At 43.5% G+C, this 25,620-nt stretch overlaps 1 protein-coding gene across 1 annotated transcript in view; it reads left to right on the top strand.

Moving 5' to 3' along the window:
• gpc1b (glypican 1b) overlaps positions 1–25,620 on the top strand; it is a 69,684-nt gene that overhangs the window by 28,238 nt on the left and 15,826 nt on the right. Inside the window, exons 3-5 of the mRNA XM_062404848.1 lie at positions 9,845–10,003; positions 22,860–23,087; positions 23,402–23,565. Coding sequence (XP_062260832.1) covers positions 9,845–10,003; positions 22,860–23,087; positions 23,402–23,565 — 551 coding nt within the window. The remainder of the gene's footprint in view (positions 1–9,844; positions 10,004–22,859; positions 23,088–23,401; positions 23,566–25,620) is intronic.

Raw genomic sequence — 25,620 nt, 5'->3', positions numbered from 1 at the left:
ATTGTTCAGCTTTGGCAAAACTTGCTCGATGACGTAAAAAGCTTCGCTACCAATTAACGGCTCAGGAATGTCACCGCAACCGATTCTAAACTCTGCTTCACTGTGAAATAGATTCACCTGGTGCTGATTGGTTTAACCAGAGTTGTGTGAACTTGGCGACGAGGACGTCAGACCTCTTTCGTCTGCATCATGTGATAGTCAATGTTCTTTCAATTAAGTGCTGACACACACACACACACACACACACATTCCTCCTGACTCAGAAATTAGGTCAGCTCCGTGTACCCTGTAGTTACTCCACTTATTTAGCAATTGCCTATAAATCAGTGTGTCTTCGTTATGGGTAAATATTCTTGTTGTTTTTTTCCGCTGACTTCTTTCTGCAGAGATTCTGCTCAGACAAGCTCAAGTTTAGACATGTCTGTAACCGGTAGGACTTAAGGGTGGGTCATAGTGTAACTAGGACAGTGTGTGTGTGTGTGTGTGTGTGTGTGTGTGTGTGTGTGTGTGTGTGTGTGTGTGTGTGTGTGTGTGTGTGTGTGTGTGTGTGTGTGTGTGTGTGTGTGTGTGTGTGTGTGTGTGTGTGTGTGTGTGTGTGTGTGTGTGTGTGTGTGTGTGTGTGTGTGTGTGTGTGTGTGTGTTTCTTCTGTCTGGAACATATATTGTTGGATTTGTTATTCTTGTCAGGGCTCAGCAAATTACATTCTGCTACATTCCAGGTCAGTCCAATGTAATTTCAGTCCACACACAGAGTGGGGATGGACAAAGCCAGGACATGGTCGGGCAAGTTGGCAGCCTTGTTATTCGACAGCGCTGTGACTGTACCTACTGAGTGGCTGCCGTCACCATTTGAGCTGGCACTCACGCTCTCCGGTTAGTCACTGGGACCACTGGGATCCGTTTGTCTGTGGTTGGGTGAACGGGAGAGAGCAACAGAGAGTCGTTACTGGGGAGAGAAAGAGCAGGACAAAGAGCAAATGTGTTTGTGTGCGTTTGTGTATGCGTGTCACTCTGTGCCTGTCTAATCAGAGTGGGCACTCGAGCGTGTTTCTCAGGGCTACAGCAACTTAATTACAAAAACTGTTGTAATCCATCATGTTCCGTATAAATCAAAGCCCCCATTAGAGGGCTGCAACAGGATTGGAGCCCCGCAGGTTGTGTCCGTCCCAGAGCAAAATATGGCAGGCGTGGGCTGGTCGGCTAAATAGTCATGTTTTGCCTTTTCTTCCACTCAACTGTACGCCTTTGAATGAAGTACGGAATAAAGTTTCAGGTTTAGAGCGGCCCTCCTCACTTCTCACCCACTCACATTCTCCCTCTCTTTTATGACATTAGAAATTGCTTTCCCTAATCCATTTTCGATCTGTAAACAATGACTAGTATAGCTGTTGTCCTCCGGCCTGATGTTCTGACATCTGGTTCACATCTGTTGCTATGGGAGACGATAATAAACTATCGGAGAAACAGGGACTTGATCCATAATCATGGTATTTCCCAACTGCCTCATGTTGAATCTGTTTCTTTCTACTTTTTAAAGGCATGTAATTGGGCCTATTTTCAGTTCTCATGGTATTAAAAAGCTACGGACAGCTTGTTTTATTGGGCAACGGGAGACTGTGAATATCTTCTCAGTGTTGCAGCCACATGAGCACACAGCAATGGATAGAGAAGGATCAAATTAAAAGTGCAGGGTCTTTTTTTTCGTCATACAGCATGTAGGAGCAAAGCACAATGTCGTGTCTTATCCTATTCAATCAAATTTAATCTCCTTCATTCCATCTCATCCCATCCTGTCCTTTGCTTACACCCCGTTTCCCCTCCTCGGTCTGTTTTTGTCCGGCCCATTTGTTAACACAGGCTGACCATTGAGTTAATCCCAGCCGGAGCCATTTACCTCTAACTCAGGAATCTGCTCCAACTGCTCACATCATTACCTACATTATCATTTTAGCCATTCCTCTCCCCTGAAGTCAGTGCAGAGTTTCCCACAGTTTTCTGTGGCGATGGAAGGTTATGTTTCACGATTCTAATGCCGTATTAATGTATGGCAGTCTGGTTTGTCACAAGTGCAGTTAGCTGGGAAGGAACGAGCTGCCAGGCGGATCCGCAGGCCTCAGTGGTAATATGTAATTAAGGCGTTGTGTGGCCGGCACCTCGTCTGGCTCGAGAAGGCTTCACACGTGACTTACTTACATTGGCTCTCATCACCGGACTTGTGAGCATCTGGGGCAGAGGTGGGGAAACCATTTTCCTTTTCAATTTTTAAAACATCCTTCGAGGACCACACTTAATTATTTAAACACATATCACACTAGCCACTCTAAAGTGATGGCTGAACAAGGCGTCTGACGTCAGAGGGTAGTGATGATGATACTACTTGCAGCTGTTTTTAGCCAAAACAACCTGCTCGATCAAATCATCGCCTAGAGCGCCAATCAAGACTCTTTATTATCAATATGCTGCTGTCGAGAACATCAATGCGATCGCTCTCACTGAGATTTACTAAACAAAAAAGGATCTTAGGTGAGCGCATCCCCGCCAAGGGCCAAAAGTCTCCTTTAATCCAATCAGGCTGCACCAAATTTGACACACTCATAGACTTAGTTTTATTAAAATCAAGATTCATAAATTATTCCCTGGAAAAATTTAGAAAAACGCCCTACCTAGCTGTTTTATGTCAGTTGGAACAAAAGTATCCTGGATCTGCCTTCTGACAGGAATCTGCTCCAACATTAAACGGATTGTTCCATGTCCTAGACTGCATCCTTCCACTACGTTTCAGGAAAATCATTGTTTATGTGTTATCTTGTTTACAAATAATCAAATCAATCAGGGGTGAAAACATGGAACTCTGTAATTTTTTGGAAAAGAAGTATAGAGACATAAAGATAAAAAAGGAAATATATACATGTATTGAAATAAATCAGGATTATTCAGTCGACAAATAGTTTTGGGCAGAGTTTAGTGGAGGGACTGGTCTCACATGTTTTTTAAAGACAATAATTCCTCCCTCAAACTTGACAGTGTCCCGATGAACAAGAAGGAGATGTAGGGTGGGATTTGTTACGTCTATACAAGGCATGTCCAGTTTAGCATTTTTCCAACTTTAAGGACACTAGTCCTTACACTTTTCATCACTGTGATTGAAGTCCTGAAAACTAGGCACACTGGTTTTTGTTTTTCCCCCATTCGCCTTTTAAAGCCATTTTAGATCTTTACTTTTCTTGATAGTCACCATGAAGCCTGTCATGGACGACATACCAGCAGCTTGTGTGTTCCCCCTGACTGTGACATAACAGATATACACCCGTAAGGGACAACACTGAAGGACATGTTATTCTACTTTAAAAAACTATTCTATCTCCATAAACAAATGTTTGCTGCCATGTGAATTCTAAGTATTTCTGAGTTGCTTTTTTATATGTATGAGTTGTCTCCAAGGCTGGATAGAACTCGTTTACAGCCTGTTGTGGGCATTTGTATTAATTCCCTGGTGAGGAAATAAACCATCAGACTGATCAATTCAATGATATCAAAGTATTTAATTAATGGTCAAGAAACAAATTACAGAGAATAGATTTGAACAGAACAGAGTTACTAAGCAAACACTTGGCCAAGCGGGACAGATGCCCCCCCTCTCTCCTTTGTGGATTGATACTGGGCAGAACATCAAATAGGCACAAGGACATTTAGGCTCAAACTAACCAACATTTCTTGGTATCAGGCAGATGCAAACATTAAGTAGAATTTATATAATTATGTTTTTTAGGTCAATCCAACTGAGGTTTGAGTGTAGCTATGTCAGGACAGGAGAGTCACATTTTATAGGAGGACATTTAGATTCAATAATTTCCATGACGCAGCCCAGCGGCTCGTGGTTCCTGGTCCAGGTCAAAGTCTGGTTCGTCCTGTGGGCTGTTCTGTGTGTGTGAAAGTAGAAGAAGAAAAATGGACAATAAGTAGACAGGCATTCAGGGTGGCTGCAGTAAGACAGGGACTGTGGAGCGTGTGTTTGGCCGGTATGTGAGATTTTAGCGTGTACTCCTGGACATGTCAACTGTCTGCTGCCAAATAACCCTGTTGTTGTTCATCTCTTTATCCCTAATCCACTGTTCAAGTGTGAGGGTGTGAGCACATGTTTGCGACTCCTGATGTTCCAATGCGAGTTTCCCTTGGCCCTGGCAGTAATCTCCCGAGCGGTGGACACATACACACATGCACACGCTCGCCAACGACTGTGTTAGGCTGCTAATCTCTCACATCCCACAGCATGTGTGCAAACACACACACATATTCTACACATATTCTACAGTCACTGACACGACACACAGACTGTCACTATTTGGAACAGTGTCGGTGTCAAATGTGTTTCGGATGAAAAATATGGAAATTTACCAACTGCTCGTGTCTAATCTTTTCCTCAATTCCTACTCGGTATGCATACTTTAGTGGCAGCAAGGTCAGACTGAAAAAGTAAAACCAGAAGTCTTTCTTCTCTTGTTTCTGAGAAGTTATCCAACCTTTTATTATTATTATCTCTAATGTGTGAGGATTTCAATGGTCTTATTTAGATCTTGACTTTATACTGCAGTCAGTTGTTTCTATGTACTCACTTATTGTAGATCATCTCCTAAATTCAAGGGTTAGATAAACTTCCTGAATTGTTGAAACAAATATAGAATCAGGACTTGCCACAGTGGCTGTGCATTGTGTTGTTAGAGACTAGTGTTTCTCTTTCTTTCTTCACATTTCCTTAGTGTAACAAACCTATTCTAGTCACCCAGAGATGTTGAGCCTAATTGGACAAGAGCAGAATTTTGACTTTTTCTCCCACAGAAATGACTCAGACACCCTGGCTTTTGGTTGCCTTCCAAATTTCCTGTTGCCCTCTCCTCTCTCTGTGTTTGTCCCAACGTCTCTATAATGCCGTCACAACCTTCCCCCCCCCCCCCTCCAAGATGGGAATTTAATAGAACCCTTCCTCCCTGGTGAACAGTAATAAGCTAATAGTTTGGGAACTGTTCACCATTTAGCAGCCGTGTGTGTGAGAAGAAAAGGGAAATAATTGATGAAGGACTGTTCTAATATTTTGGTGGCTGGGTGGTTTATGTTTGTGCGATGAGGAAATTGCCAGATGATTAAGTTGCTGCCTCTTCGCTGATTGGCGTGTCGTTGGACTAGTGGTTGATTGATGCATTAAAAAAACAACTGTGACTGTTTATTTTTGAGTAGATCTCACTTGGGGTTTTCTTTCATAGCTGTGCACCAAAACAGTTGAAACTATCATTCACCTTCTCTTTGCTGGACATGAACCCTTATATTATTATGAGCATATTTTATTTATTTATTTGTGAAATTCCACAAAGTTTATTCAGACTGCAGGAACAACAGAGACAGGAAATAACAGAGGCTGGCTGGAAATTGGTTAATTCGAGGTAAATCTCCAATGTACCAGGAGTGGTTTTGTAGCATGGAATAATAACATGTTGTTTAGTTGTCTAAGTACAGAAAATTGGACTTGTCACGCAGAAGCATTAGCTGCCCGCTCCTCTGGGGCCCAGTTGCTGCTACTGTTGGAGCACACTCATGCAAATATATAGCAAAACGAACCTTTGTGGCGGAAACAAAACCAGTAATTGCAGCCGTATACTGGTTTATCTATGTTTGGTTAGCACTGTAAGATGTCATTTTCAGCTAAATCTAGCATCATTGCTCCACATTACAAGTGTCCACAGCCACCTACTGGCCAGGCATGATTGTTTGTGTTCTTAGCTGGAAAGAGATATTTCGTAAAACAAAGGCTTTTGTGGACAAAGACATTTTTAAAAGGAGATAATATTAGGGGTTGCATGATAATACTGGCACGCCATCGGTATTGGCTGATAAAGGTTTCCGTATAACAAATTGACGTCGGCCTGAAGTGAACCTTTCTTCTGATACGACAGGGCGATAAGATGGCACTTGGATTGAGACAAGATGAGTCCGTTTACAAAAGCTACATCCCACGTCATCACTGCACTCTACGTGTTCACGTCCGTAAGCGAAAAAGAGGGATACACATGTCTGCGGAGTTAAAGTTTTTCAAAGTGTCGAAATTTGCAATGGCTGCCCGACCCCAGTCTTGCGAGGAGGACAAAAGCTGCACCCCTTCAACACCAGAGTGCCTGCCCTTTGGATTACGGGAAAGCAAACCGCCGCTGTCTCCTGTGTCATAGACGGGAAGAGAAATAACATCAACTGTGAAAATTCCGAGATTCTCATTTTCGTTTACTTTTCATACTTGATTAAGAGGATAAAGGCTAATAGGTCTTTCAGCCTCATTCATTTGACTGAAAAGGAGAACTGTGTTTTCGCTAAGGACTCAAGCTGTCACAGATCGAGTCTAGTTTGAAGTTTACAGTTTTAATGATTGTATAACCCCATAATAGGCCCCTGCAGGCGACTACTAATTTAGGCTAATGTTTTCAACACGGTGAAAATGATTGCACTTTGTATGTTGAGGTCCTTCAGTTGGCTTCACTTGCTGTGCAGTTATACAACTTTGAATACTTAGTTACTTGCACATGATCCCTGTGGACTGAGTTTATGTGAACTGAGTCTGTTTGCAACTTGTCAAAGAGGTAAACTTTGCCCTGGTTGTGAATATTGTTCGTATTGCGTCAGGGAGCGCATCATCCTAGTCTGTTAAAGTCAGATGAATTCTTCAGTTTTCTTTAAAAAAATGTAAAAAGATATATCATGGCATGTTTTACATGTAAATTTGAAGTGGCCTTCTTATTTTGCCGGTGTATGTGTACATCTTTAAAAAGCCAACATTTTATATCTGCATCTGCCACCAGGATTTAAAGACAAGGGTTTGCATAAATAATAAAATAATCCCGCCACAGGAGAGACTTCATGTTCTCTGCAATTAGCTGGAAAACATGTGCATCCATCGGTAGCGGCAATCGGCCAATATTTACAAGTTAAAAGATATCGGCAAAAATTCAATGTCATGCATTCCTAGAAAATATCCATTTAAAAAAAAGGTGCAGACAAGTTCTGTGCTTACATCCACATGACTTTGTGGAGCACTTAAGTTTGAAACCTCCAGGGCTGTGTTGCAGTAGGGACAGACTATATGAATATAAACTCTCTATATAATTATTTCTAAGAAGACAGAAAAATCGAGGGAGACTTTGAGAAGATAAAAATGAGTGGAGGTGTAAAAGCAAGAGAGACATGTCTGGTTGTAAGGTTACTGAACATTACCTCCACCCTTTGACTGAAAGAGACTTACTGTTGCTTTCCAGCAAATAGACACACACAGCCCTACGCACACACGTGCATGAACACACTCACACGTACGTGCACACATACACTCACACATGCTTCAGCCAGCTGGAAACGTAATGCTCTGCTGCAGGTGACCTTTCCTGCTGCACAGCAGATGTGTGTCTTGGACTGAGTATGTGTTTGAAACCCGATGCCTTTGTGTGTCCAGTTTGCAGATGTTATGTGTGTACGTGAAAAATCATCACCTTGTTTTTCATGTATTTAAATGGACCCAAAGAGCCTGTTTGGCTTTGTGTGTGGTTTTCTGTGTGTATTCCGTGTCAGCTCTTGTTTTTTAAGCGGACTGCACTGGAAGAAATGGCCACTGCACAAACATATAAAGCAGTCCACCCATTTTAACAGCCGTCCCAGGGGCTGACAGATTACAGCTGACCCCCCGATAATACTGTGCTACTATTCCTCTTTCAGTTTCCTTCCTTATTTTTCTACATTCAGTCCTCCTTCTCTTTTCCTCTATTTCCTCTGCCCTCTTCTTCACCTCCTCACTTTCTCATTTAATTGAATCCTCCTCTCCCCGACACAAATATAACAGTGCGTATGCCCTTTTGAGGGGATGGAAGCCACATCACAACCAGTGAAAGGCTGCAGCGGGACGCTCAATGTCACCTTCTCCTCCCATCTGGGCAGCCTTTTCTACACCTTGGTGTTGAGAGAGAAAAATTGCCTTTAATTGCCCTTTAATTGGTTGACATATAATCAGTGAAGTGCATGGATTCATGTCACGCTGACTGTAAAATACAGCTTGGATTCACTCAGGTAAGAACTACAGTAAATGAAGGTGAAATGCCGCCTTGTAATTGTTGAGCCAGTGAAAACAGAAATCAGTAGCATCGATGAGGAATGATCCATCTTATCGATGGCAGCACTGTGCCTGTAGACTTGGCTTCAGGTGAACACTCAGCCTGGTGCATGCTAATGACAGACCGCGGGACATCATTAATGCTCATGTGTGTTAACAGATATGACAGACAAAGACTTAGCATTAGACTTATTGTTAGACTTCAGGCAATCAACAGATGATAGAGCAATGCGATCTTTGGATTTGTCACTGTAGAATTGTGGATTAAGCATTGCTGTCACACAATAGGCAGGAAATAGAAGGTCTAGAAAAATAAATAAATGGAATAATACAAATTATAATTATAGTTATTATATAAACACTTTTCCTTTTAAAAATTGATCGAAAGCAAAAAGAAAATTCCAAACAAAAAAGTCATAATTGCTTTTCTAACCATAAAAGTAGCAAGTTAGTGGCCTCGGAAACTTACACACCAATTACGTGGGTTGTCAATCATTTCACGTGAACTGTATTTACTTGATATGAGATAGGAGTTATGTATAATCCCTTTAGATGTATCTGTTGACGATACACAGACATTGAAACATCTGATATTTGAATGTATACTTCACTGAATCATAACACTAGTCATTTCTATTGAATACTCCTGTTCTCCGTGTGTACTGTACGATATTGTACAATACACCAGTCTCTGCCGACTGCTCAAGGCCACACGGGGGAATTTCAGAGAGTCCTCAAGCACGGAGAACAAGCAGGAGAAAGGAATGGTGGGGAAGGACACAGAGCCAGTTAGAGCTCAATGCTTGTCACTGCAGGGCCTGTGGGTGGGAGGGTGGACTCAGTGAGATCCAGTTTGCTGCCTCCTTCATATATGGGGTAATACAATCAGAGCAGAAATACTACAACCTGCACTCTATCTGTGAATACTGCTTACCACAAAGTGCAACCAGTGGTACATTAGTATCAAATAACACTGGGGCTGCTGGCTTCTGTAATAACGACTCTGGGCTTGTCAATAACAGATGCTATTGTCATTCTTAGCACTTTAATTGAACCTGTTAGTCTAGAAAAGAAAAGGGAACGTCCCACAATGTAATTTAGAGAAAGGTTTTAAATGTGTATGCTTGCACGGGGGAATAGTCAAAGCGGGTAGGAGTGTTAATATGAATGTAATTGATTGTTCCCCTCATGAAATGTGTTCACCCGAAGCCTGGCTGCGTTCATGTGGTTGATGGAATTTTAATTATGGAATAATTTGTTCTGACTTCAGCTGCAGCTTGACTTTAGTAAGAAACTTTGATGAACCTTGTTTGAATTCTGTTACTGTGTGTTCGGGCACACACACACAGACACACACAGCTTTTTGAGAGTTTACATATCTCTCTCTCTCTCTCTCTCGCGCGTATATTTGCAGGTTAGTCAGTACTTCTCATTAAAATTGAATTGGAGCTGATGCTCTATCCTGCTCAGTTGTCTTCATCTTACCATTGATCCTGTCCTCATGTACTCAGCTGGACAAACACATGCAGCTTTTCCTCCACGACTGCAGATCGGCTGAGTTTGAGGCTTGTCCTCGTTCATAGTGGAGCCATTTATACGAAAAAAAGAACTTGAAATCTCAATTATTTTGGGAGCTGACTGAGTTGCCGGGACCTGTTGATGCAAGTGTAATGTTTCTAACGCTTTCCCTGTCTCCTTGTGTCCTGCTAGGGGAGCACCTGCGCGTCTGTCCCCAGGGCTACACCTGCTGCACCAGTGAAATGGAGGACAACCTGATCACGCTGAGCCGCCACGAGATGGAGAGACTTCTCAGAGAGGCCGGACGATCCTTACAGACCTCCCTCACTGGACAGCACAAGGCCTTCGATGGTGAGTGTTTGTCCCCTCAATCGGTACACAGGAATGGATCAGAACATGCGCGCACACACACACACACACACACACACACACACACACACACACACACACACACACATACACACACACAGACCGACAATAACTGTAGGAGAATTTAGAGCCTTCGTATCCTAAGCAGAACAATCCAGGGGGCAGAGGCCCATGATTAGGGCCTGCAGCTAAGCTACCATTTAGTTTTACATTAGTGGACTGACTGACACTGGCAAGTTTTAGTTTGACAGTTACCGTTTTGTTAATCTAGCAAGAAAGTATAATTAAGGGCAGTTAAAACAAATGCAACAAGCGAGAGAGTAAGAAAAGTTTCAGTGCATCCTGTGCCGCACTCACATCTGACTTCTACTGCTACTCGTCCCTTCAGCACAACAGCTGTGATGAGTGAACACACACTCAGTCTAACTTGACTGCTAGTAGCCCAAACCTCAAACTTCATGGACCATGACGTGATGCTGCTTTCATAAGAAAACTCACAATTTTACAGTGAAATGTCAACATACAAAATTAAGAATTACGATTGGTGCGTTCTGGCAACATGCGACGGGGAAATAGTCTAAAGCGGTACTATAAATCTCTTGTTCTAAATGAAATGAAATCAAGAGTTAATTTGCAATGCTTTGGGTGTGAGGGAAGAAAGAGAAATCAATCTTGGAACACTGGCACAACCGAGGCAATTATTTGTGCCTAATGACCTGCGGCAGTTAATGGAAGGGTCTCTCCGCGCTCCACTTGTTCCCCTTGGCTAGTTGGGGACAATGAATCTGTCAGCTGGGGCTCTGTGCGTAGCTGGCCTGACCTTTGCCGACGACACTGATCACAGTGATCTCAGTGGCTGAGTGATATTTGTTTACTCTTCTCCTGTCTCCATGTGTCATTCTTCTTGCGCGGTCCCTCCTTGTTTCGCTCAGGGTGCTGTTATTGTCGTGCCTAAGGGATACGGTCACCCTGCCAAAACAAACTACGCACAGGCACATGCACGCACACTCACGCAAACCTGTCCAAGATATACAAATTCTCTCCAAGATAGTTTATGTCATCCTACAGTCAGTGAAGTTTCCCATTTCTCAGGAAAACACCTCATTTAGCAGAGCGGAGCGAGTAAACAACACCGACTGCAGACACACACTTTCAAGCAGCACTCGGCCGCGACCTCTAAACAACCTAATGATGAACATCCCGAAACTTGTGGATAACTACACACACAGGCGCTTCATGGACGTCGAAACTTGTGTTGCCTCACCATGAAGTCATTTGGAGCCTGTTTTTCATGGAAACTATCTTTATTACTTTTTGTATTTTGCGTGGATGATAGCCTTTTTTCCCCCCGTAGACCTCAAATTCAGCCTGGACACACTGTCCTCTCTCCGGAGCTGATCCTTTCTAGCTCTTTTCAAATTTGCGTCCTTTTTGTGTTTGTCCCGTCTCCTCATCCTCGTCTCACCCCTGTGAGCATCAGATGGGGACGGCAGAGCTGACAGTGGGGGGAGAGATGTATGTGTCCGTCGAGGCCTTGAGGTCTAGAAGCCATCTGCTGTTGACGGCGTCTCCCGTAGACGAAAGCTGAGCGATCGACTGGGGCTGATTGGACCATCACACGTTACAGTTGCTGCCTCGTGATCGCTGCATTTTGACGACTGAACTGAGCCATCGCTGGATCTAGTCCCTGCTTGTACTCTCTTTACCTCCGTAGGTCACAGGGCTGCAAGAGGCTGCAGTGACAGCGGACCGGGCTGCCAGTCCCTGCACATCTGGCTGCGTTTAGCAGGGTGTGGGCTAGCTATTGCCATGTGGCTAAGTGTAGGGTGTTACTGTTCCAGCCCAGTCAGGCTAGGCCTTTTTAGGTCCGCGGACTTTGGAAGAAGCCCCAAGCAAGCCACAGATTAGAGGACGAGCATGCTGCACATACAGCTGAGAGTGTGTACACTGCCTATACAGTACATGCGCACAGGGACGTGTGTGTGTGTTTAAGTTTGCAATTTAAAGTGTGTCAATGTGAGTCTGACTGACTGAAATGTTCTTTGTACCCAGGGTGTGTGTATGTGGTTGGCTCCTGGTATTTTTCCAATCTCAGCTGCCACTGATAGTGTGCTACGGGGTACAAAGAAAACAATATGTGAAGTTACACAAAGACGCAGCACAAATTGCAAAGAAGTTGGGTGAAGGACGGGACCGAATGAAAATGAGACAGATTGAAGGATAAAATATGCAGAGAGAAAAGGGGACGGACAGGCAGAGCCCAGACAAGGCTGAGCGATAAACAGGTAGAAACGGAGAGTGGTAGCCACAGAAAGAGTGCAACAGAGATAAACCCAGAAGGAGAAAATTGGGTTATCTATGAAAGTAAAAAGGTCAGAGAGGACACAGAGTTCTGGCAACAAACTGATATGTGAGTGTGTGTATGTGTGTGTGTGTGTGTGTGTGTGTGTGTGTTAGGTGACAGCCGGGTGTGCTAGACAGACGGAAGCCTTAAACCTGGCAGGTGGTGTTTGGCCTAATGGTGCTATCATTGGCATCTGGATTCACTGTGTGTGTGTGTGTGTGTTCATTTGTACTACTGTCACAAATAACTTCCTACCTTTCACATTGTACAAAGTGAGACTCCTGAAAGACCATACTAATAACTTAAATGCATCCTGTAGCTGAATCCTTCTTACTTTTCTCAAACACTTCGTGAAACAACTATAAATTCCTGGCCCGATCCTAATGCATTATGAAGCCGTGGTCCTCCAAATCCAGGACTGTGCCGTTATTGAAGATATTTTTTAACTTTTTTTTTATGAGTTTCAATAAATAGATGTTTATTTTGATTGTTAATAAACAATGTTTAACATATTTTCCCTGCCTGATAGATTTATCCTGTTGCTTTTTATCACAGTGAGGCAGTTGCGCTTGTACTGCAACCGGCAACTGCTGTTTTGACATTGGCGAAGATTAAGTCATTTCTGGTAGTGTGTCAAAAGCCATTTGGCAAAACTTCTCACTTGAAAGTAAAACGTTGCTGTGTACCGTATTGCCGACTTGGCACTAGCGCTGCTAGTTAAACAGTAACTACAGACCATACACGAATGACAGGAATAATCCATACAGGATGAGTAGCATAAAAATGTTAAAAGTTAATTTTGTTAAATGCACAGGTATCGAATCAGTCAGAATAATTACTCTGTATCGGCAAATACGCTAAGTCCAGGTATGAGAGTTGTAATCAGGAAAAGAAAAAATAGTGTTGGATCATCTCTACTGCCCGACCTCTTGTTTTAACTGTATATGGCGGGGGGATTTAAAAAAAGGATCTGAAACAATTAGTTGATAGATCAGTATGTTGATTAATAAAAAACAGTTTTGGTCATGAAATATTAATGAAATCAATTTTCCATGCTTAAGATTGCCTGGATCCAGCTTCTTAAATGTGAGGCTTCATCTCACAGGGTATGTTTAATAATGAACTGAATATCTTTGGGTTGTTTTCAGTCCAACATAACAGATCACATTTTAAGATGTTACTTTTGGGTTTACTAAATTCTGGTGTTGTTTTTCCACTATTTTCTCGTGTTTAATAGATTAAATAAGGGTAGATTAATAGTTTTCCACATAAATGGAAGAATATGTAGATACAGGGAATACACGTGAGGACTAAAACAGATTTTGTTTTGATCTGATCCCAGATCCCTATTCATCACCACACACACAAACATGCACACAGTATTTTATAACAGCCTCATAAGCCAGTGTGTTCTGGCCCTGTTCAGCACAAGGCAGAGCAGTGATCATGGAGCTTAATCTGATTTGAGGAGCCCTGGCTGGCTGGATAGCTCATGGGTACACTCACTTCTAGATGACCAGGCAGGACTCACTTATTTATTCATTTTAAGCAGAGCTCCAAACAGCTCCCAGCTGGCTTGTTAAGTAACGCCATCTCCTCCCGTGGAGACAGGCTGAGGGGGAGCAATCCATGAGAATAACATCAAGCGCACCCAAAAATACATCCTATATCGCATTCAGGAAACGGGCACTAAACTGGGATCTGAGGAGCCGTCTGCAGCGCTGTCAGATGACAGCGAGCAGCAGTCTGCTCTATTTCCTGTCAGTGAGGAGTATGTGAGGGAGCTCATCACGAGGGGGTTCTGACACGAAGAAAACCAAACTCCCAGTAAGATCATGCAGCTTTGTTGGCAAGTGAAAATTGTCAAATAAATGTCTTCTACACTTGAGTATATGAATATAGTTGTGTAGTTAAGAGCTGCTACACATTGGCGTCTAAATAAGAGACGAACCAAGTAAAAAAAAACACACACCTCTTGCTAGACTGAGTTTTCCTTCAAAGCCTTGTTTCAATATACATTCTAAACCTATTAAAATCATTCTGAATGTCCCCAGACGAGAACACTAATGTGACTGCATGTTGTGCAGTGATGCAAAATTTGACTGGAAACTATAACTAATTAATTTCTCATGTACAAGTGTACAATCAAAAAAAGTTGCTGCCGTTCCTGCTCTGCAAACATGTTGAGCAGGAACGGCAGAAGAGCACGGGCTCTTCTGCCGTTATGAGAATATGACTTGTGCCTTAGTCATATTCTCATAAAAGAGAATATGACTAAGGCACAAGTTAAAAACATAACTCTGTACAGTGCAAAAACACAGACCACACCCAGTGCAACATGGTTCCAAAAGACTGTAGAATTGCAGCATGAATTTTGCCAAGTGTCTTGTAAGAAGACCTAGCAGAGCTAATCAAATATAGGGAACAGGTATATTGCACCTATTGTTGCTGTTGTTATTTATTGTGCATCCTCATTACACAAAGCAACAGTGGTCATGCATGAGGTGCTCTGTGAAGTAAAGTGCACTTGAAGGCGTTTTAGTGACTGAAATCGTCGTTTGCATGTTGACGAGAGACCAAACTCAGAGAAAGAGAAGTTTTGCAAAGTATTGCATTAGTGTGGACAGGGCACAAATCGTTCTCCTCAATTTCAAATAACAAAATCCATATCTTCTAGGTCTGGACACTTGAGACACTCTCAACATCCGTGTTGCAATATTCCTACAAGCCGGCAACGGATTTGATTCACTCTCACACCACCCACCTTATAATTTCCTGCTTTCAGGGTCACCTCTGGTGATGTCACCGGAGACAAGGACGTCTGCTCCCATTGTGGTTCTTGATTGGCTCATTTTATCTGCATGCAAATCACATCGGTGGGGACCTGGAGTACACTGGCCTAATTATGCCAAACGCATTACTCACAAGGAGCAACGGCGCCTTGGTAGGATGAAACAAAAGCGGGAGAACACGAAGCAGGGAGGCATGAAGAAAGACGAATGCAGAGAGTTGATGGGGCAAGCAGTGGAAAGTAAGCTAAGATAGAGGGGGGGGGGGGGGGGGAGGAGAAGAAAATGATAGTGAGGGTAAGGAATGAGTGTGGCGTTTGGGAGGAAAGAGCTGAAAAGGAGAACCAGATGGACAGAGAAAGAAACAGGCATGGGTGAACGCCCCGGTGCATAATGCCATCGAGGGAACGTCAGGAGAGAGAGAGACAGTGGAATAGAGGCATCCGCAGAGAGCCGGTTGATAAATGACGTGCGTTATGTGATGTGTCAGCTTGTTTAATATAAGGGACCTTTTAATAGCATGTAAACGCTGGCTAAGGGCCTTGCCGTATCCGCGGGGCACGGTCTGCGTGTGATAAGTGTTGTTATTGATGGAAAGTCAGGCTGACACATAAACAGTCTAATGGCTCCCAGATCATCATTCGTGCATTCACTGCACCCAGGACAACAGTGTTTGTTTGTGCCTGTGATGTTTCATTTTGTTCATTGTCCTTGTGCAGGTGGGAAAATAGGAAAGGGGAGAGCAGAGGATCCTGGGTGCAATGGGGGGGGGGGTGTGTGAAAAGCAGAGATCACAAAACCATCTGCTGGCTGCTGAAGAGGCTACAGGGGCTGCAGGGCGGGGTGACAGAGGGGTGGCGGCCTCGCTGTGCTTGGAAATGTACAGCTCTGTCCTTCTCTTTCCTCTCACGCCTTTCCTGTTGTCGGCTACTTCTTCTTCACACATTAAGTCTCTTTGTCTGTTCTTTTTTCAGTGCATTCGTCCGTTCATCTGTTCTTTGCCCTTTCCTCTGTTTTTTCGTTAGTTGTAGTTGCAGTAACACACTGCTCCTCGGCCCATACATCGCTTCGCTGATTCGTTCGTTTGTCGATTCTTTTGTTCGTTCATTTCTTTGTGTGTTTGTTCGTACATTTGTTCATTCATTCATTTTCTCACTCCTTTGTTTACTAATAAGTACTGTACATAATATTATTGCATAATATTGCATAATCACAAGTCTTTCATTTCCACCAATTTGTACTTTTCCAGACACTGCAAAGATGAACATTAAACCAACGCTGGTGACAGATTCAAAAGATCTGAGTGATCCTGAAAAATGCAATAGCCTCTAGCTTTGCTAATTTGTTAGGCCCACTTATAAGCAGTCCTTGAGCCTGAGACTTATGAATGTTGCGCAATTCATCTTCAGAGTTCCCAACAGGATAAGAATGCTCTCCAAACGCCATGGCAACCATCAGCCAATCAACACAAATCTTCATGCTGATATAGATTTGATCCAGATGCAGCATAAAATGTTCTATTATTAAAATAACAAATTTAGAAGAGAGTACAGTCTTGGCAGAGTGTACGGGCCCGTCGTCTCTTGAGTGCTCTCTGGTTTTATTCCGAAGTGCACCTCTGCCATTTCTCCTCCTCTTGGCGCGTGTCTCATCGTTTGCTCTCCCTGTCTCTGTCCTCCCTGCCAGAGAACCATCTAACTAATATGATCATTCAGCACTTGTCAACTGGACAATAGGATTAAGGCTGTCAGATATGAAACAGATATACGATTCTTGCTTCTCCAGACCTGTTTCTCTCCCTTGCTCCCTTTCATTCTTTCACCAGTCCTCCTTTTTCTATACAGCACTGCCAAAACTCAGTTAATACAGTATGTCATGTTTCTCTGCTCGGTTTAAAACTGTATTGTATGGGTGGGGAACCCCCTAGCCGGCAGGCCATGTACAGCATGGCAGTTTGACCTGGCCCATGAGACACTTCAGAAAAACAAAAAAGTTACTCAGACATGTCGCACATCACATGCCTCGCCAAGCACAATCTGGTCTCTCCCATGCATCAGGAGTAGAGAGAGAGTAAAGTTGAATTTCATTGCACCTTTTAAGAGATACAAGTGCACACAAAGTGGACTACATCGATTAATAAATACACCATTAAACAAAATAATAAAACACATGATTATATATTGGAAAAATCAAAAGCAACAGCTAAATTCACAGCAACAACCAAATGAGGGCAGAGACTCATAAACAAGGACAGAATATATGTGTTCAATAATTTGGTACAGCCCACGGAGGATGTTATAAAAATGAAAACGACCCTTGGTATAAAAAAAATTCCCCATCATTGCTTTATTACATGTGGCTTAGTGCACGAGCCTAGATGCTGAGGCGTCAGTAAACAACAATCTGCTTTCAGTTTTTCTTTTTTTTAATTCTAGGGGACAAGGGTTAGGAGTTAGGAGTTAGGAGTTAGGACAGGATCGACAAAATCGACTGTTGTCAGCCTGCGATTACATAAAGACAGATTAGGTTTAGATCGGGTGGTTCAATCCACCGAGTTCAAACTTAATTAGACAGCGGCCGGGTTGTCAGACCCTGCTAAGCCCTCTGTATGAGAAAGAAAAGATTGTGGATTACTGTGGAACGAGGAGCACAGATCCCGGTCAGTTGATACCTCTGGGTGAGAAAGGAACTCAGGATCAGTGAGAGCACTGAGTGATTGGCAGAGGAGGAACATCAATGGCAACCGCGTGTTACACTGAGTATCTTGTCAATATTACAACTTGACACTGGTGACAGAGGGGGCTTGACTACAGGCGAATCTGGCACATGGAGCCAACGGTGTAAAGCACAGTACTGACACTGATAAAAGACTGAGGCAGTGTAGAAGAGGGTGAAATACTTGAAAGGGATTCTACGGTAAATGAGGGTTTCACGCGAGCACTCGAGTGTGTGTGAGTGAGTTTAGTTAGATGTGGAAGCGCTGGGATTGGAGCCGGTCGGAACAGAGAGAGTAAAATGAGCTTCTGACATGTCAAGGTGGCCTGGATGAGGAGCTCCGAGTGATTACAAGAGAAATCATTAACTCCTCTCTCACTGCAGGAAGAGACATTAAGACACACGAGCCCCTGTGTGTGCGTGTGTGTGTGTGTGTGTGTATGGGTGTGTATTTGTGCATGTTACTGCATTAAGGCCTTTTCCCTTTGACTCACCTTTGATGGGACAACTAGTCCTAATGAGATCAGGTCAGGGGGTGGGGTTTGAATTAATTAGGATAAGTGTCAGGATTTGTGTATTGTCCTTAATGAATGAAAGTCACTGCCTAATGGCCAATAAGGATAACTACCCAAAAGTGTGTGTGTGTGTTTATATACATATATTAACTCAATACGATGTTTAAATTGACAGGTAGACACTTCCTCCTTTTTTTATTTCTATTTGGACAAAAGAAATGCATGATGGGATGTTATGATAAGATCACACAGTCATAATCTGATTCTACTTAAACTTGATGCACCACTTAATTGTATTACAGCCCACTCCTGGTACAAGTTACTATTTATCTGATGAACACAGAGAGTGTTTTAATCTGCATTGATTAAAAAGCACTTTGGGACGATTGTGTCATATCTGATCCTGGGCTATAAACCCACCTTAGAATAAGAAGCACTTTCCCACTCTCTTGTTTAGGGTTTGTATAATTTGAACAGAAAGACATTTTTCTATAGTCTGTCCTGTAAATTAAAGGTTCTTTAGCATCTTATAATTGAGTTGCATTAATAATAATTATTAATATGAGTAAAACTAGCCAAACTTTCACAACACTTGTTTGATCGGGCACCTTCTCCAATCACTTTGTCCCTGCTGGAGGTGGAGGTCAGGCCTTAAGGGATCATGCAGGATTGAGGAAGAGGGGAGAAGTAAGGGGGGGGGGGGCTGCTGAAGGAAGGGCTGAGTTCTAGCTCCGTGTCATGGAGACACAAACCGATGAGCAATAAGAAAGGTCATCTCCACACACGTGCACGGCAGCCTCGTGTCTCTCACTAATGATGATCATTATTCACTGCATGAGCTGAAGGGCAGAGGGGAATCAGACAGAGTGGAACTATTTCCCAGGATCTGTTCTCCACATGTGCATTTGGAAAATAACATCTCCCGACCACGTTAAGACAGTAAACAGAAACATGTTTAAACTGTTTGATGTTGAACAGAACTTCACTCTGTCACCTGAGTGGAACTATTTCTGCTGAAGCCCATTTCAGTTACAGCGTTTTTTTTTTTTTTATAGTCTGTCTGACAGTCCACAGCAGGAATGAACTCTAATGGGGATTAACGGCAAAGCTGCACCTGTCACAGCAGCTCCCCATCTATCCGTCTGCCTTATGTGTGCCTGTGCGTTAATATGGGAATGCGCTGCCACTTTGAAGTCGCTTTTCTCTGCGTGCACATGTGTGCCTTTCCGCTGACTCCTGGAAGAAGGATTTCAATTGTTGCCTTGCACAAATCTGTGAGTGACACAGACGCGTCTCTCTCCCCTGGTGCTGTGAGGCTGGCCCAGAGCTCCGCCTGCAGACAGTTTGAGTGACAGGAGGTCAGGGGACCTGGGGACCGATGCGTCATTCGCTGAGGAATTCTCACTGAAACAAACCCTGCACATATGGCTGCTGCATGTCAGATGCATTTAACTCACTAAGCGTTATAATCTTAGAAATGAGACAAGGGCCCCGGACACACCTGGTGTTAACATGTGTGAACGCACTCTGCCAGACCGCATTCGCAGGTGGTCTGGGCCACATGTGTCCACGTTCTGTTAACAGTGTGAACGCACATGCTTCCCTGGGCCACATGTGAAGGACCACTGCAGCTTCCCTACGAATCAAATATCTCTTCTCGTTGATTTGTTGTTGTCCTCACCGCCACAAGATCAACACTGGTCACCACAGGATGATCGATACTTTAATTCAATTGGTGGAATCGTCATTCATTCAGCGATTGAGTGAGGATTGAATGTAAGTAGTCTTCTCTACTGTGTTGAAATCATTTGCATCAACCTTTTGACTTAAAAAAATATACTTATAAGATATATATAAGAATTGTAAAGGCCAAAACGTTCCATGTGATCAGCAGTTAATTATGGGTCAGTCGGTTCCAGGAGATTGAGTGAATGACACTCGACAGGGTGGGGGGGGCATGGCCTACACAGCCCGCTGGCCAATCGAAAGTTAGTTAAGATAATGAGATATGGTGTGGCAGAGAGGTGTGCAGCTTAGAACAAGCTTAGCGTAAAGTTAAAGAAGTAAAATAGAGCTAGTTTTCATTCTTTGAAGTATCAGTCCTCTGTTGCATTTTAAAGCAGATTCATGCACAAAGTTCACTGTATTTGTTGTGGTTGTGAATCACAATTTTACTGTGAGTCTGTCTTAGAAGTAATGCATGCTGATTCTTGGACGTGAACCCCACTGATGCAAATGTCAAATGGCACCCAACAAGATTGTGGTTGCAGGCAGAGGAATGTGAAAAGCTGCGTGAGGTTGCAGAGCTTCACCAAACAAAGATGAGCTTTGAACAATGAATCTTGATATTTCCACGATGACTTGTGTTTTTCAGCAATACTTTAAGACTGAGGAATCGTTATTTGTAACAAACGCGAGAAAATGGAATGACGCATTGTTGGTCTCAGAGCGGTTGTCTGCTAATGGACTTAAAAATGAGTCCTCACGGAATCGGGCTTCATCTAACATTCACTGCTAAATACATCTTTTCGAAATCAATGGCTCCGGTGAGAGTAGACCTTTTAGCTCGGAGGCTGTGAAAATGCCAAAAGAAAGCAGCACAAAGCAGCAGCGGCGTTGACGCTGACATGCTGGTGTTTATTAATGAGTGGGCAAGCAGCCTCCAACAAGGCCAGTGCTTAGATAATGTCACGCAGAGGGGTCAGGAAGAGCTTAGCATATTAACATGTTATGTAACTCCAAGTGCTAGGATTGCCTCCAGGCCCCCGGGGCACATGGGTGCCAGCGCTGCTACTGTATAACTTAGCTTGCTCTTTTTCTCGTGTCATCAGGGAAAGTGTTAGGAGGGTTTTTGTGTTTTGGGGGGGGGATGAGCTGGAGTGCGGGGAATGTTACGATGTTTTCTAAAAAGCAGCCTGCGGAGAGGAACGAGCGATCTCCCCTGCGGAGGCCACAAACCTCCACTTTTCACATCTCTTCCTGATGTAGGCTGGTGGCAGCCAGAGATAAACACCTACAACGAAAACACGGCTGCAGACTAAAGGTTTACATCTGCCTGCCACACGTACAAACACAAACACACACACACTTACCAGGTTTGAACCCTCTGTGTACATGGAGATGCAGAGCAAATGTTAGCCTCAGTATATTGATGGACTAGACCAAGGACTTTATATAAAGTAACTATCCAGAAATAAAGCTAAAATATCATCAAAGCTGCCATCTTATACATTGGGAGCCACATTCTGCGCAGGGGCGATCGGGAGATGGAGTCACTGTAGCGAGGTCCTGTCGATAAATGTTTTTAACAACATCAAATAACGATAAAGAACTACCTAAAATGCCATCTTTGAGAAAAGGTTATTTGACGTGTACATTGTCTGTTTTAGTTGTGTCCATGTCCCATCTATTAACATGGAAGAGGCGGGATTTGTGACCTATACTGCAGCCAGCCACCAGATGGCGATCGAGTAGCTTTGGCTTCACATTTGGGAGGCAGTACACGTCGTGCGTCTCTCAGTCCATGACCTGGACATGCCTCTGTCGGGCTACACCCTGTGCTGTCATGCTCTTGGCAGATCCCGAGTCTCATTTATAAACATTGTTTAGGCACACAGCGGATGTAAAGATGTTTTTATGCCCGTGGCCACAGGGGATCTGCAGGATTCATGAAGACGCATACGCCCACCTCACCCTGCAAGACTTATGAAATACAGTCCAACGAGACTCCAATTTTTTTGTTGACTGTGTGTTTGAGGCTGTAGTTAGTGGTTGTCAATAAGTTGTGTGTTACACCCTGTCGCCCTCATGCATGTAAATCAGGTGGGTGGAACATTCAAAGCGTTAGGGAAGGGTTAGGGTTTGTTGTACTTCCCCTGTTTCCAGTTTGTGCTTGTTTTTCCAATTTCCCTGTTTCTCCGGGACTGACAGCCTGTCGCATACCTGCCCATCACTGTGTTTACCTGTCTGTCTGCTCCGACGCCTGTACCTCACCCGGAGCACTGTATACTCACATACTTTGCTTTTAGTTTCCCCTACAGCGTGAAGCAGTGGTGGTGTTTATGACCCAAAGCAGCTGGAATAAGAAAAGGGAAAAATGTTGTCTTTTCATTCTTTCTTTCTTTTTATAAGCAGAATCTCTCAAGCGTGAAATTCTGTAATAGTCCTCTGGGATTTGCGGAAAAGCTTTATTGCTCTGAAAGATTGACACGTCTTGTGTTATGAGGTTTTTTCCCCCCCTCTCATTTTGCATTTAGGGTTGTATTGAACAACCTGTATTGTTTGTGTGAGGATGGTAATGTGAGGATATGGAGGGCAAAGAGACCACATAATGGTGAAGCAGGCGGTGGGCCTCAGGTGAAGGCTCTACCCCTCCTCTACACGCTGCTCTCTCCACAGTATCAGGAGCAAATAATAACGTCTATGATTCTTAATGTATGTGCTTTAATGGGTTTACTCTCTGTTTTTGTGCTCAGGTTACTTCATGGAGTTGCTGAACCGCTCTGCACTTGCTCTAGATGAGACCTTCACCGCGACGTACGGTTTACTGTACATTCAGATCTCCCAGGTCTTCTCTGACCTGTACACGGAGCTGAGGCAATACTATCGAGGCAACAACGTCAACCTGGAGGAAGTGATCAACGAGTTCTGGGCCAGGCTGATGGAGAAGCTCTTCCAGCAGGCAAACAAGCAATATGTCATAGGTATAAAACACACATGTTGTTTCTAGAACACCAAATAGCAGACTAATTCATTGCTTAATGGTGCGTGACTAACACAGATGAATGGCCTGGGAACTTCCCTCATCACCATGTTGTGCAGTACACACTGCATACAAGTAGGATGAAGAGCAGAGAATCTGACTCAGCTTCAACACTGTCACTGATTTATTCACCTCGTAAAGATTTTTGAGATTACCTCATGTTACATCAAAGCTTAATCTAAAGCTTTATCTCTTTATATATTCAGATAGATTTGAATGCGTGTGTGTGTGTGTGTGTGTGTGTGTTGGTTGCAGGCGAGGACTACCTGGAGTGTGTATCCAAGCAGATGGAGACTCTGCGGCCCTTTGGAGACACCCCCCGGGTCATGAAGACAACGCTCACAAGCACACTTGTGGCTGCGCGTTTCTTTGTTCAGGGACTGCAGGTCAGCGGGGACGTGGTGCGCAAGGTGTCCCAGGTAAGAAGATTTCCTCTCCAGTTTTCTTAACCACATTCTTCCCTTTTCTTTTTGCATCCCCATCCATCCAATAACTCATCTCTGTTGAATTCAGAGCTCTGCTTGCCTCTTTTCCACATTAGTATGTTTTACTGATTGAAGCGACTCAGATACAGTTTAACTGATATCTAACTTGTGAAGAGCTACCATTCCTCCAAATCCAATTTTATGAGTGTTCTTGTGTTATTCATTGTCCCTCTTATGATCATTAAGACATGTTTCAGTTTAGATATACAGATGGTCTCAAATCTGAACTTGCCTGGTGAGTTATCAGCCCAGAACATATACAGTATCTCAGCGGTAGTTAGGCCTATATTGTTCAAATGTGATTAGGTTAGTTTGTTTTGTTTGTGCTGAACATCAATAAAATTGGTGAAATTATGACTTAATAAGAGCTGAATTATCCACCAGCAAAATCTCTAATTTTTTTAAACGAGCAAAGTGCATTTGAAACAATTGAAATTCTAAAACTAAATACATAAAAACTGCCTTATTAGAATTATATATTATATCAGACAAACAATGAGCTTGATCTTATCTATATCTTCTTCTCTCTCTTCTTCTAAAAGTCAACATTTTTTTCTGGGCAGCCGTCAGCCGGCTTTTTATTTTCATGTGTGTCTGGGTCATATGATCTTTATTTGCGTCCTCCACTAGTATGATATTGCAATGAAAACAACTCTTATTAGAGGGATGGAATTGATATTAACTAGCTAGTTAATTAGCTCAAAGGAATAAAGCTAGCCAGCACAATAATGGAGTCACATAAACTGTTTGTCAGATGAAGTCCGAGGTTAAAAGGTGGAGATCCACCCGTAAAAGTCCTGGTTACCTGCATCACACTTCAGCAGATTTACCTCCCTGTCCAATTTGTTCCCATAATCAATAATCAATGCTGGGAAGATGAATCTCTCCATCCACCAACACAATGGTGATGATGACCTGGTTATCTCTGCAGCACCAGAGCTATTGTTAGACAATCATTTCTCCAAATTTATTATACCCCCTTCAGGAAACAATAGGCAGGTCCAGACCTTGGTGATGACCTCTGTGGTCATGTGTCACCAGTCCTCCCTGTTGTGAACGCGTTAACACACACTCACACCGGTTTTTAACTAGTCTATGCGCAAAGTATAAAATAGAGGCAGCCCAATGTTTGATGGAAATCCGAGGCATCATAAAACATGGCCCACGGCTCACACAATCAGCCCCTGCAACAACACATAATGTCAACTCCACACTAAAAAAGAAAAAAAGGATTTCCCAAGGCCGGGGGGGGGGGGGGGGGGTTATGTCTCCCAAGAGAAACGGCCGCCTCTGTGTATAAAACAAGCGTATAAGGTTAAGATCAGAGCAAGTCTGCCAAATCATTCCAGCTCCTGAAAGGAAGAAATCTCCCGTTAGAAACTGGACAAGGGGAGTGTTGAGAGCAGTGGCCCCATTAGAAATATATGCATCCTCTGAGAAAACAGATGCTGCACCAGAGATTATTATTATACGTCCCTTGATTAAAATACTACAAGGTCAGTCTTGCGTTAGCAGACGAAGAGCAAGAGAAAAGAAAAGCATATAGTTTGTGGTGCGAATGCGAATCTGCAAGGCTGCCATTTGGATGCATGTCAGAGAGAGAATCTGTGTGATCCTTTCCCCTTCCACTCTGATGTATGTGTTGTGGCCTGGGCACTGCGGGTGGGCGCACACTGTTCTGTTTGCATCAGCATGAGCTGCCCCTGGCCCAGTATATCTTATTCTGCACGTCTTTGACCCAGAAATAGTTGCAGCGTCTCTCACACATTGCACACAGGGACCCGAGGAGTGTGTCAATTAAGTACCTGCATGCGGCAGAGCCCGGGCACATCTGAGCCACAGGGGAGCTGGTCCAGCAAGGCAGTCAGTGACGGCTAAAGCTCCCCGACCTGGAGCCGAGGCCCTCATGCAACTAGTCGAACGCAACCAGAGACACAACATTCACGGCTTATCTTAGACTCAAGCAGGCAATCAGGGGAGTTGGGATCA

Source organism: Platichthys flesus, chromosome 14, assembly GCF_949316205.1.
Source record: "Platichthys flesus chromosome 14, fPlaFle2.1, whole genome shotgun sequence".
Classification (NCBI taxonomy): domain Eukaryota; kingdom Metazoa; phylum Chordata; class Actinopteri; order Pleuronectiformes; family Pleuronectidae; genus Platichthys; species Platichthys flesus.
Note: the sequence above shows the minus strand (reverse complement) of the source record. Positions and strands in the feature narration are given on the sequence as shown.